The sequence below is a fragment of the Stigmatopora argus genome, chromosome 15, assembly GCF_051989625.1.
Source record: "Stigmatopora argus isolate UIUO_Sarg chromosome 15, RoL_Sarg_1.0, whole genome shotgun sequence".
NCBI classification, from domain to species: domain Eukaryota; kingdom Metazoa; phylum Chordata; class Actinopteri; order Syngnathiformes; family Syngnathidae; genus Stigmatopora; species Stigmatopora argus.
This window is the reverse complement of record NC_135401.1, coordinates 2,049,948-2,062,073: the sequence shown is the minus strand read 5'-3', so window position 1 is coordinate 2,062,073 and position 12,126 is coordinate 2,049,948. Positions and strand designations below refer to the sequence as shown.

At 38.0% G+C, this 12,126-nt stretch overlaps 1 protein-coding gene across 1 annotated transcript; it reads right to left on the bottom strand.

Annotated features, from left to right (window-relative positions):
* Positions 1–3,019: 3,019 nt before the first annotated feature.
* On the bottom strand, positions 3,020–11,832 carry LOC144090188 (presenilin-1-like). Its single transcript, XM_077621532.1, has 11 exons — positions 11,696–11,832; positions 10,706–10,786; positions 9,278–9,570; positions 8,304–8,445; positions 7,213–7,280; positions 6,933–7,153; positions 6,768–6,866; positions 5,524–5,619; positions 5,303–5,470; positions 4,154–4,272; positions 3,020–4,086 (listed from the first exon to the last, which is right to left on the bottom strand). Exons 2-11 carry the CDS (start codon positions 10,739–10,741, stop codon positions 3,931–3,933), a joined length of 1,398 nt encoding a protein of 465 aa, XP_077477658.1. The 5' UTR covers positions 10,742–10,786; positions 11,696–11,832; the 3' UTR covers positions 3,020–3,930.
* Between the last annotated feature and the right edge of the window lie 294 nt (positions 11,833–12,126).

The following is a 12,126-nucleotide window of genomic DNA, read 5'->3' as shown; positions in this document are numbered from 1 at the left end:
AGTTTGAAATTTAAAAATATCTTATTTTGCGTGGTATGACATTAAAATAATACGGAGTCCACAATAATTTTTTTAATTTTTTTTTAAATTAGAAAATATTTTTGGGCCGAATTTAAACTTCTTTTTTTTAAACTAATACACATTTTATTTTCAAAATTCAATGCCCCAATTAACCCCTTCTTATAAGCCAACTAAATAACAACATAACAAATAAACCAAACCAATGACATTAATAAGCATCTCGCCACCGCAGTTTCATATTTCATTTTTCCAAAACCTTGCAAAAAAAAAAACATATCAGCGCAAACACATAATGAGCGATGCTCCTAACTTTCCGAATCCATCTGACAGCCTTAATGTATTCCCGCATTTAATCATTCCTTTCTATTGACATTTCTAATTAAGCAGCGTAATTGGAAATTCTCGGCGGGGTGGCAATCATTCCGCCATCCCTTGAAAAATTCATGCAAAAATTATTAATGAACGGCAGCGCTTTTAATTGCCGCACACCTCGCGTCCGTTCTATTTGCCGCTCCGTCCTCCTTGAAACGGCGCAATGACAAACGCGGGTGTCATGTCAGCGCTTTGCGCCTCAATCAAAGCTAATCCATTTCACCTCTGCGTCCAAGCGGCGACCAATTAAATTCCCATTTCATTTCCCGCCTTCATTAATGCATCTGGTTTCCAAGGTGACGATCATTTCGCCGCCGCCGCCGTCGCCGAGCGCGTGGGCTTTTGATATTTTCGCTGAGGATACCAATCAGTCGACTTTTAATCCTCTCTAGCGTATCTCCACTTGTTTTCATTTCAAAGGCAACAGTTATAAAGTCAATTTACGGGAAAAAAAATGGAGCCAACACTTGTAAAAGGCCAAACCAAATTTATCGTAAAAAAGGTCGCCACCTTGTGGACTTTCTGTGTGTGGCTCCAGTTTTTTTTTACTAGGTCTACAATGTCTTCTGTGTCTGTGTCTACTGCAAACAAGGAAATTTCACGAAATCGGGATGAAATAAAGTTCTAATCTAACTAATGTCAAAAGTATTTAGATCAATAAATAGCAAGTGTGCACAAAAAGCTATCTTATTTCATTTTAACTTTTAATATTTTACACTTCTGTGTCTGTGCTTGCTACTGCAAACAAGGAAATTTTACGAAATCGGGATGAAATTAAATTCTAATCTAATCTAACTAAAGTAACGTCAAAAGTATTCAGATTAAAAAATAGCAAGTGTGCCCAAATTTTTGCAGTTATCTTATTTCGTTTTAACTATTAATATTTTACACTTGGAATTGAAAAGGCCCTCGTTTACATGTATGTATTTTGACTTTTAAATTCGTAGTATGGCTCACAAAAGGAATAACATTTGAAAATACGAATTATTTGTGGCTCTCTTCATCAAAAAGGTTCCCGACCCCAGCATTAAACCTTCAAAATATAACAACCATATTCGACAAAACTGAAAAGCGGAAGGAATAAAAGTTAGCCTAGCATATTTTAATGACCCCTCTTGTAGAAAAAGTCTACACAACCCAAAAAATTCAATCCAAGTAAACAACAACAAGAAATCTTACATTTGAACACTTTTATTGCATCGGTGTCCCCTTAAAGATTCAACATGCTTTCCTTCCGTCCAATCCGCTAGGCTATTCTTAGCGACGCTGATCAAAATAGCCAACTTTTAACAGCCAATCAAGCCAAAATCTTCAGAGCTGTCGGCTGAGCTTGTGGGCCTGCCGTTCTTTGGCGTTAAAGGCGTACTTGGTGTCCTGGAGCTGGTCGATGAGTTCCCGGGCCTCGCGCATGTCTCCGGCCAGCTGGCCGTACTTCTCCACCAGTTCCTGGTTCTCGCGGCGGAGTTCCACCACCAGGCGGCTCAGCTCGTCGTTTTGCCGGCCGCAGTGCGCCTTCAGCTGTTCCATCTCCGACAGGGTCTCTTCCATGCGGCGGACCAGGCTCTCCAGTTTTTCCTGGGACATGGTTGTCGTCGTCGTGGTGGTTTTCGTCGTCGTGGTCCGATTCGAAGTCTTGTCTTGCCTCGCCGCGACTGGTCCCGCGCGGTCAGGAGATTATTGGCGCTAAAGTAAGCTGCTAATTGGATCTATCTTGGGTGGTGGATCCCGTGACGAGATTACTCGGGGATTCCAAATTTTCTCTCCGGGAGGAAAAGGTCTTGAAAAGTTGCGTAACTTAGGTTTAAGACACAGGCGTCAAACTCAAAGCACACTGCTTTTTTTTGGAGAATATTTTTGGACCGATTTTTTTTTTTTTTTTTAAACAAATACACATTTACTTTGCAATTAAAAAATATCATATTTCGAGTGGTATGACATTAAAATAATACGTTGGAGTCCACAATGAAAGATGAACTACAATTCTTTTTTTTTTTTTACTTAGAGAATATTTTTGGGTCGAATTGAAAACTTTAAAAAAAACAAATACACATTTACTTTGCAATTAAAAAATATCATATTTCGAGTGGTATGAGATTAAAATAATACGTTGGAGTCCGCAATGAAAGATGAATTACATTTTTTTTTTACTTAAGAGAATATTTTTGGGTCGAATTGAAAACTTAAAAAAAAACAAATACACATTTACTTTGCAATTAAAAAATATCATATTTCGCGTGGTATGACATTAAAATAATACGTTGGAGTCCGAAATTAAAGATGAATTACAATTCTTTTTTTTTTTGAGAATATTTTTGGGCCGGTCGAATTTATTCTATTTATTTTAAAACAAATACACATTTATTTTGCATTACAAAAATAAAATAAAGAACTGTACTGTATTTTTTTATATTTGTTTTTCAATTAAATAGATTAATAAATGCAATTCAGACTAGAATATTTATATTTCGCTGTATCCTAAAAATGTAAATAAATAAAAAATCATTTTTTTTAAATCAAATCTTCAATGTAGCCCTAAAATAAAACTACTTTTAAACTTTAAATTTGAAAAGTATCCAGCATAAGATTCTTTCAGAGGATCGGATCGATTCATCAAGAGAAAACCACGTGTTTCTTTAACTTTATTTAAAAAACAAAACTAATCGAACACATTAGAACTTGCCCCGCCCCCAAAATAAACGTGATGTATATAATGGTACACAAAGTCGAGCCAAGTCAATAAAACGAACCGCCAACCCCCCCCCGAAAATATAAACGGTATGATGAAAAGCGGTCGTACTCATTCGCTAATTATTATTATTATTAATAATCGGCTTGAAATTTTTCGCCACCTGGGAAATTGAACTCCATCCAGTCGGGATTTTGCGTAGAGAACCCCCAAAAATGCGGAACAAAAGTTCTGGAATGTGTGATGAATTTCACACCCTGCGGCTTTTGGTACAAGCTGCAAAAAATAAAAAATAAAAATAAAATAAAAATTTAAAAAAAATACAAATCTACTTGGGTGCCACCTGCTGGATATTTCAGGTATTTCTGACAAAAAAAAATGACTTCACCATTGCGTCGGTTTAAAAACAGGCAATATTGTCGCAAAGAGCCAAAATGGCGACCGTCGCTACCTCAGAAACCGCGTTGATTTCGTCTGCGTTATTTTTAATCCCAAACGCCAGAAAAAACGCCATTTTTTTGCAGCCCGTGCAAAAAAAAACCCACTGGGATTCAAACTCTCGTGAAGATCCTGTTGTTTTTCGGGCGAGAACAAAAAACGGACAGCTTCCCGGTGTCCCTTGAGCAAGGCACCTACCGCCCCCTGGCGGTAAAAAAAACCGTCAGGGTTCCGTCTCGGCATATAAATTAAAAAAAAATTCTCGCTGGGAGTCCAAAAAAAAAGCCTGAGACAGATTTTTTTTTAAAAAGAAAAAATGGCGACGACAAAAATAATATAAAAAAAATCCTGGCCTGAAACGCCTTGGCTCTCTTCGTCTTTAAAAAAAAAAAAAAGCACTTGCCGTGTTCCTGCTAGATGTAGAACTGGTGTAGCGCTAGCTGGTCCATGAAGGGACGCACCAGGTTGTCGGTGGCAAAGTAGAAGACCAGGCCGAAGAAAATGGAGATGGGAAGCGCGGGGAGGGCCTTCTTGAAGATGGCCAGCAGCAGGAGCGTCAGACACAAGCCCTGTGGGAAAGGATAAGCACATGTTGATATGGCGGCCATCTTGGAACAGGGCTGTCCGCCCACTCACGATGAGGATGGCTACGAAGCAGGCCAACGTGGTGTTCCAGTCGCCGCTGGCCGCCGCCGAGGCTTTTCCCACCAGCATGCTGTAGAAGATGAAGTCGCCCAGGCCCAGCTTAACGCCCCCTGGTGGACACAGTCAATAACTTTAGAAGTCAAAACAAATACGTTTGGGAAAAACTCCATTTTTGACAACAGGGGGAGGACATGAGGAATCTATGGCTCGAGAGGCTCATGCGGTTCTTTGATGGATGCGTATGGCTCTCAGCTAATATGTGAGGTAAAAAAATGATTGATTATTTATTCGTCTGTTTGTTTGTTGTTATTTGTGCACTTTATATTATGACAATAAAAGTATTCCATTCAATTCAATAGTCAATTTTTAACCACTTATAGTGACTACTTATTTATTTATTGTACTTATTTGTTGATTTATTTATTATTATTATTTCTTGAGCATTTATTTGTTTGTTTGTTGTTGTTATTTGAGCACCCCCAACTTATTTATGTCGTTGACTACTTATTTATTGATTATTTAATATTATTGTTATTATTCATTGATCATTTATTTGTTTGTTGTTTTGGGGCGATTGTTGACTACTTATTTATTTATTATTTATTGATCATGTATTTGTTTGTTTGTTGTTGTTACTTGTGCACTTCCCTATTTAAGTTGTTGACTACTAATTTATTGATTATTTATTTATTATTTATTGATAATTTACTTTGTTTTTGTTATTTGTGCACTTGTTTACTTATTTAAGTTGTATACATATTTATTGATGATCTTTTTATATTTATTTATTGATTAGTTATTTGTTTGTTGTTATTTGTGCTCATTATAATTTTATAATGACAAAAAAGGTATCCAATTCAATTAATCATTTTTATTAGCGTAAAAATGTTGTCAAAAGAATTCAGAATTTTTTTGTACTTTAAAGGTGGTACAATGACCAAAAAAGGCACACATATTTTTTTTAATGTATTTTGACTGAAATTCTGAGTTTGGATCTCAAGGAATAACATTAGAAAAATATGAATTGTTTATGGCTCTCACTGTCAAAAAGGTGGCGCCACTTTAACACTCTATTCGGATACTTGGACGCCATCACTAAACGCGCGTGGGATTTGTTAAAAAGCAAAACGTGGCACTCACGTTCCTCGTCGTCGTCGACGGGTGGCCGGTCGGAGGGCATTTGCTGGATCTCCTGCCGGGTGTCGTCGGTGGACTGCAGGGGTCCCAGTCGCCGCTCTTGCTGGTTGAGCCAGGACGGCGTGAAGCCGCCGTCGTCCCCCGGCGGACTGGAAGGCGCGGCGGCGGCGTCTGGAAAGCGCTCCGTTAGCGTCTCGGACTCAAACGCGGGACCCGTCACTCACTTTCTTGAGGCTGGGGCTGCGTGGGCGTGGCTTCAGGGGCGTTCCTGTTGGGCCCCGGGTCCGTGTCGGCCATATTGACCAGCCACACCATGGTCGCTGCGGGAAGAGGACAAGATGGCGTTTATTTCGAAACGTCGTTTAGGGGGGGGGCAAACTCAAGACTAGATTTTGGGATGACGATCGCTACCACATAATTGTATAAATAGAAGTACTGAGAGATATCTACTTTTGTATATTTAACATGTGTCAGTATAATTAAAACAAATTCAAATGTTTTCCTAAATTGGCAATGCATTTTCAACCTAAAATCCTTAAGTGGAAATGTCATGTTTTTTTTGGAATTGGTGGTTTTTCTTCTTGTGTGTGAGCTAGCCAGGTGTTCGCAATTGTCTCGTTAAGCAACCCCCGCCCGTGTAGTGCAACCCTGTGTTCTTGTGGGAGTAATGTTTCTTGGTTAGTGATGTTTGCCTGTTCGTTAGTGTGTGTCGCCCTTGTCTATTTTTTTGTATGCTTAGTTTTCATTAAAAAAAAACAGAAAACTGAGTTGTGCACACCATCTGAAATCAAAAATTGCCTGTTTATTTTTTATTTTTGTTAATTTTGTCCCAGTTTTTAGTATCTATATGCTTAGTTTTCATTAAAAAAATAAAAATAAAAAAATAGGTTGTGCAGCTATCTGAAATTAAAAAAAAAATCGCCCTGGTTTATTTTTAGTTTTTGTTAATGTTGTCCCAGTGTATAGTATTTGTATGCTTAATTTTCATTAAAAAAAATAGGTTGTGAACGCCATTTGAAATAAAAAAATCGCCCGTTTATTTTTTGTTTTTGTTAATTTTGTCTCAAGTTTTAGAATTTGTATGCTTAGTTTTCTTTTCTTTTTTTAAAGTTGTGCATGCCATCTGAAATTTAAAAAAATCGCCCGTTTATTTTAGTTTTTGACCGTTTTTAGTATGTGTATGCTTAATTTTCATTAAAAAAAATAGGTTGTGAACACCATTTGAAATTAAAAAAAAATCACCCGTTTATTTTTGTTTTTGTTCATTTTGTCCATTTTTAGTATTTGTATGCTTAGTTTTCATTTAAAAAAAAACTAAGTTGTGCACGCCATCTGAAATAAAAAAATTGCCTGTTTCTTTATTGTTTTTGTTAATTTTGTCCCAGTTTTTAGTATTTGCATGCTTAGTTTTCATTTTTTTTAAATCTAAGTTGTGCATGCCATCAGAAATAAATAAAAAAAATCTTACATGAGTAGATGAGCGCGGGAAAAATCGGCTCATTCCGTTCCTGAGCCGTCTCCACCAAGATCCTCAGTGGCCCTTTGGGACACAGCACCGCCAGTAGATCTGAAAGTGAGATAACAAATGTCAGCGGGGGGTGCCGGCGAGCGCCACCAGGCGGCCCGGTCTCACCGTATACGGATATGGAGGCGAGTATGAGCCAGGCGGTCCACTCGGGGAGATACTTGATGAAAACCAGCGCCATGAGGGCGCTGATCATGATGAGGTAGGCCTGCTGGAGGCGCAATGGTCCCTTCCAGTGGATGCACATCATGCCCACCACGCCAAAATTCCACACCAGCAGCGCCAGCGTCAGGTAGTCCATAGCCACGTTGTAGGTTTTGAAAACCTCCCTGTTTGGGTGCGCCGGGATGGAAGATGGAAATGGGGGAGGGGCTTCAGGGACACTTACTTGAGGTAGATGTAGGAGAAGAAGAAGAGCAGGAGGAGGGACGAGATAAAGAGCCAGCCTTGGATCACCTGGAGGAAAAAAACTTGAATTTTCATTGTTGTTGTTTTTTTTAATCGGTCCGATTGCTAAAAGTTGGGGAAAATGTTGAAAATATCGGGGTGATATAAATTGCCAAAAGTTATGCAGAGTTGCCAGATATTTGAGTTTGATTTATTAATTAAAGGGACAGCACATATTAATGAACATATTCATATTAATAAAAGTATGTGTAAATATGTAAGATTGTAGCCGAGGGCTAATTTCCATTTTTAGTCCCTTGAAGATAAACTGACACACACCCCCACACGCACACACTCATACACTTACATACACACACACACACACTTACATACACACACACACTCATACACTTACACACATATACACACTCACACACACATACACACCCACACACATATATACACACACACACTTACACACATATACACACACATACACACACATACACACACATACACACATATATACACGCACACACACACACACTTACACACATACACACATACACACACACTTACATACACACACACTTACATACACACACACTTACATACACACACACTTACATACACACACACTTACATACACACACACTTACATACACACACACTTACATACACACACACTTACATACACACACACTTACATACACACACACTTACATACACACACACTTACATACACACACACTTACATACACACACATACACTTACACACACACACACACACACATATATACTTACACACATACACTTACACACACACTTACACACACACACACACACTTACACACACACCCCCACACACACAAACACACAATTGCCACAATTTTAGACAACGTTGTGATTGCATTTTCCTAGTGGCATTTTCAAAATAAAGTTCAATATGATCTCATGCTATTCAAATTGTATTTTTTCAATATTTCATTCTTGCAAATGAGCTGTGAGTGACGTTTTGGTTTTAGCTAGCACAGGTCTAAACAGCTTAAAGGAAGTGAGCATGCTACTTTCAAAATAAAGGAAGGACGCACCCTGTAGCAGCGATACTTGTAGAGCAGGACTAGCACCAGCGTCATGACGATGATGACGGTGATCATGATGGTGGCGTTGAGAATGGAGTTGAGCGCTCGCTCGCCCACCGTGTCCGTGTCTTCCGGGAACGGCGTGTAGATCCTGAACGGTAAACAAAAAGGTCACAAAAGGCCCCAAAATATTCCTAAAGTATATTTTTAGTGGCATAAACATGGTGTATTGAAAATGAAGTTTCTCAGCTTTTTTTTCACTTTTAAAGGATATTACTAATATCATCAATAGGCTAAAAAGTAGTCGTGTTGATAAAATGGCTGCCCTCGACTTTGCCTGAAAAATAAAATTCTGCCTTTTTTAATTTATTTAGCAAACAATATTCTTTCGTTTTTGAAAATTAGCACCCAAATATTGACAACTCCCTACTTACTAAAAAAAAACATTGGAAATATTTTTTTTGTCAATCAGTCCAGTAATCAAGACAGAACATAATTGGTATAAATGATATCAATGTGGGTAATTATACTCACATTTAATAGTAGGCCAAATATAGCTGTCCTCTACTTTGCCAGAAAAATAAAAATCAACTTTTTTTTATTTATTTATCAAACAAAATAGTACTAAAATAGTAGCGCGTTGATAAAATAGCTGTCCTCTACTTTGCCAGAAAAATAAAATTCAGCTTTTTAAATTTTATTTATCAAACAAAATAGTACTAAAATAGTAGCACGTTGATAAAATACCTGTCCTCTACTTTGCCAGAAAAATAAAATTCAGCTTTTTAAAATTTATTTATCAAAGAAAATAGTACTAAAATAGTAGCGCGTTGATAAAATGGCTGTCCCCTACTTTGCCGGAAAAATAAAAATCTGCATTTTTAAAAATTATTCTATTTTTGCGAAACGGCGACCAAAAATCACCGACTTCCGAAACGCGGCAACAGCGCCCCTCGGTGGCCGTCGCGTTTTCGTGCACTCACAGCCTCTGGCCGTCATTCTGCGTGTAGAAACTGACGGACTTGATGGTCGCCACGACGACCGCCATGCACAGCGTCACCGGGACGAAGAGCATGATGACGTGCTTGGCGCCGTACTTCAGCGTCAGCTCCTCGTCGTCTTCTTCGTCGGCCTCCGCCACGCGGGGCGGTCGGGCCGAAGGGGCCTGACCGTTCCGCTCGGGAGCCCCTCCCCCGGATCCCGCCCTGGACCGGAGGCCGGGGGTCCCGTCGTCTCCTTGGCCCCGTTCGGTGCCGCCGTTGGCCCCCGATTGGTCCTGACGAGAGAAAAGCGGGTTATTGACGGGAGTGCCTTCCTTTAGCTAACTTAGGTGACCAATCCGGTTGCGGAAGGAGGGTTGGCAGTAGCGCTGATGGAACTGGGCGTCCAAATAGTCGAAACTGGGAGCCCTTAGGACGAAAAGAAGTCTATTGCTGTCAACAGGTGATTATTCCACTCATTGTTGATTCATAATTAATGCTGTTTTGATCGTTTATGATTTTTGTTGTTGATTATGTTGCCCTAAAAATTATTTTCTTTGTGGAGCGTTTAGTAAACATTCTGAAGTTTGTTTTAATTTTGTTTATTTTTGTATAGTATTTTTTTTATTAGATTTAAAAAGGGGATGAAATAAAAATATTGACTTTTTTAAATAACTTATTTTGAATATGCGTGTTTTAATAGAAAAAAATTGAGTGATTTAAAAAAATACCTTATGTAATTATAAAATACATTTTGAGAATAATCTGTTTTTTCTTTAGTAGTAGTTGTTACAATTATAAAATGTAATATTTGCATAGATCCCCTTTTTTTTTCTTTGACAAACAATATTGACAGTTTGTGGTTATAATGCAAGTCTCGTTACTGACTTATATGTGAGATAAACAGTCGACCAATCGAAAAAAAATATCAATTAGGATTGTTTGTGACAGCTCGAATGGCAACTGAAAACAGTAAAAAAAAATAATAATAATAATAATTCAGTAGAGTAATGAGGAAGTTGTCATGTTGTAATATAATCAGATGCTACAAACAGACATGTCCAAATAAGGAGATCCTTTAACTGCGTGTCTGCGTATATTTATTGTCAAATGGCAATTATATTATCCAACATGGTCATTCAAAAGTGAACTTTGACCACGTGTGTCAACACCTTTATGTACAAAAGACACATTCACACACAGTGACTCACTTGCAAAAATGTTTGTATAAAGCAAGGGTGTCCAAGGTGCGGCCCGCGGGCCGGATATTGTCCACTAGAGGGTCAGATCCGGCCCGCCGGGTTGTTATAAATGTTTCCATTTTTCGGCAAGGGTTCCAAAAAAATAGTAGTTTGTGAGTTGTGTCATCAAGTGCACGTTGATCCATTTTCCATGGTATAAAATTAGGGTTTTGTGCGGGTTGGCACTCACCGCGTTGTTTTCCACGTCTTGCGCATCGTTGGCCATGTTGAGACGTGCCGCACGATTGACGACGAGCGGGTTGTTGTCGCCCTGATGGGAGATAAAAAGCGGGTGGTGTCAACCGGGATAGGCGAACACGGTTTTATACATCGTTAAAACGGTGACGAGGAGAAGAAAGAAAGTGTAAACGTTAGCATTTTAGCAGAAAGGAATATATTGTTGAAGTAGGATGGAGCTAAAATAAGATACTAATAATAGTTTTGAGAATTATATAGGAATCGAGCACAAAAAGTCATCTTTACGGGGAAATAAATTGGAAAATAAAGGATAAATGTTTATATGTATTTTTCAATCAGCTGGTAGATGAAGAATAATAATGAATATCAATATTTTTAACATCCTTTGTTGTTTATCATCATCTTATAATACTATTACAATTATGAAGTTGCTCTGAATATGCCATAAGTTATGTCTTGGGTAAAATTATTAGAACAGTATATGAAGTTAATGTCATAACTATAATTAACTTTTTTTTATTTTAAAATAAAATGATGAAGTCAGGCCTAAAACATTTCTAATTAACCATAATTGATGCTGATTTGTATCACAAACTCAATGGACTATTATTATTTCACTGGGCTAGATAATCGTTTACTATAACTTTATTCATATTTGTAATAATTAAATTAAATAAAAAGGGTCATTATTTTTTCTGTCAGCCTTGTAGAATGCAAATAATATTCGTGAAAAATATGACTTCTAACTTTTTTCCAAGGGATTCAAATTAGAGAGCTAAAAAGCGAAGTGATTTTAACGAGAAAGACGATATTTGTACAAAAATAAGGGACAGGTATCAAATGCTGTTTTACGATCCCTAAGCAGAACCACTAGTTGGCAACAATGACGACCGATCGCGCTGGCTAACGAAGCTTCCGACATAATATCTCGTCGTTTAAACGACGATCCGGAGTTTAAAACCTTCGAATCATTCCCACTCACCGTCAACAAATTAGAGTAGACGAATTGGGCGTTGTGAAAAGTGGGTAGATTAAGGACGGACTCGAACCGGGGACTTTCCTCTCTTTGTTCTTCCTGTTATCTCTGGAAACTTCCGGGGTGTGCACCACCAATCTGTGTCCCGCGCATATACCTTCCGGGTTTACTTTAAAAAAAAAAAATTAAAAGCCCTATTAAAAAAATACAAAAAGATCACGTTTTTCATTTCTACTAAATATCAAACATTAAAATAAACCAATCATTAATCTACTCCGAAAATGGCAGAGCAAAAATCTAAACTCCTGCAACAACAACAATGAACAATAAATAGCTGCGAGTGACGTCAAACTTGCCGAACCCACAGAAATGGGCAAAATTTACACTATTCAAAATAATTTTGCGGACAGAGACTAATTTATATTAATATAATTATA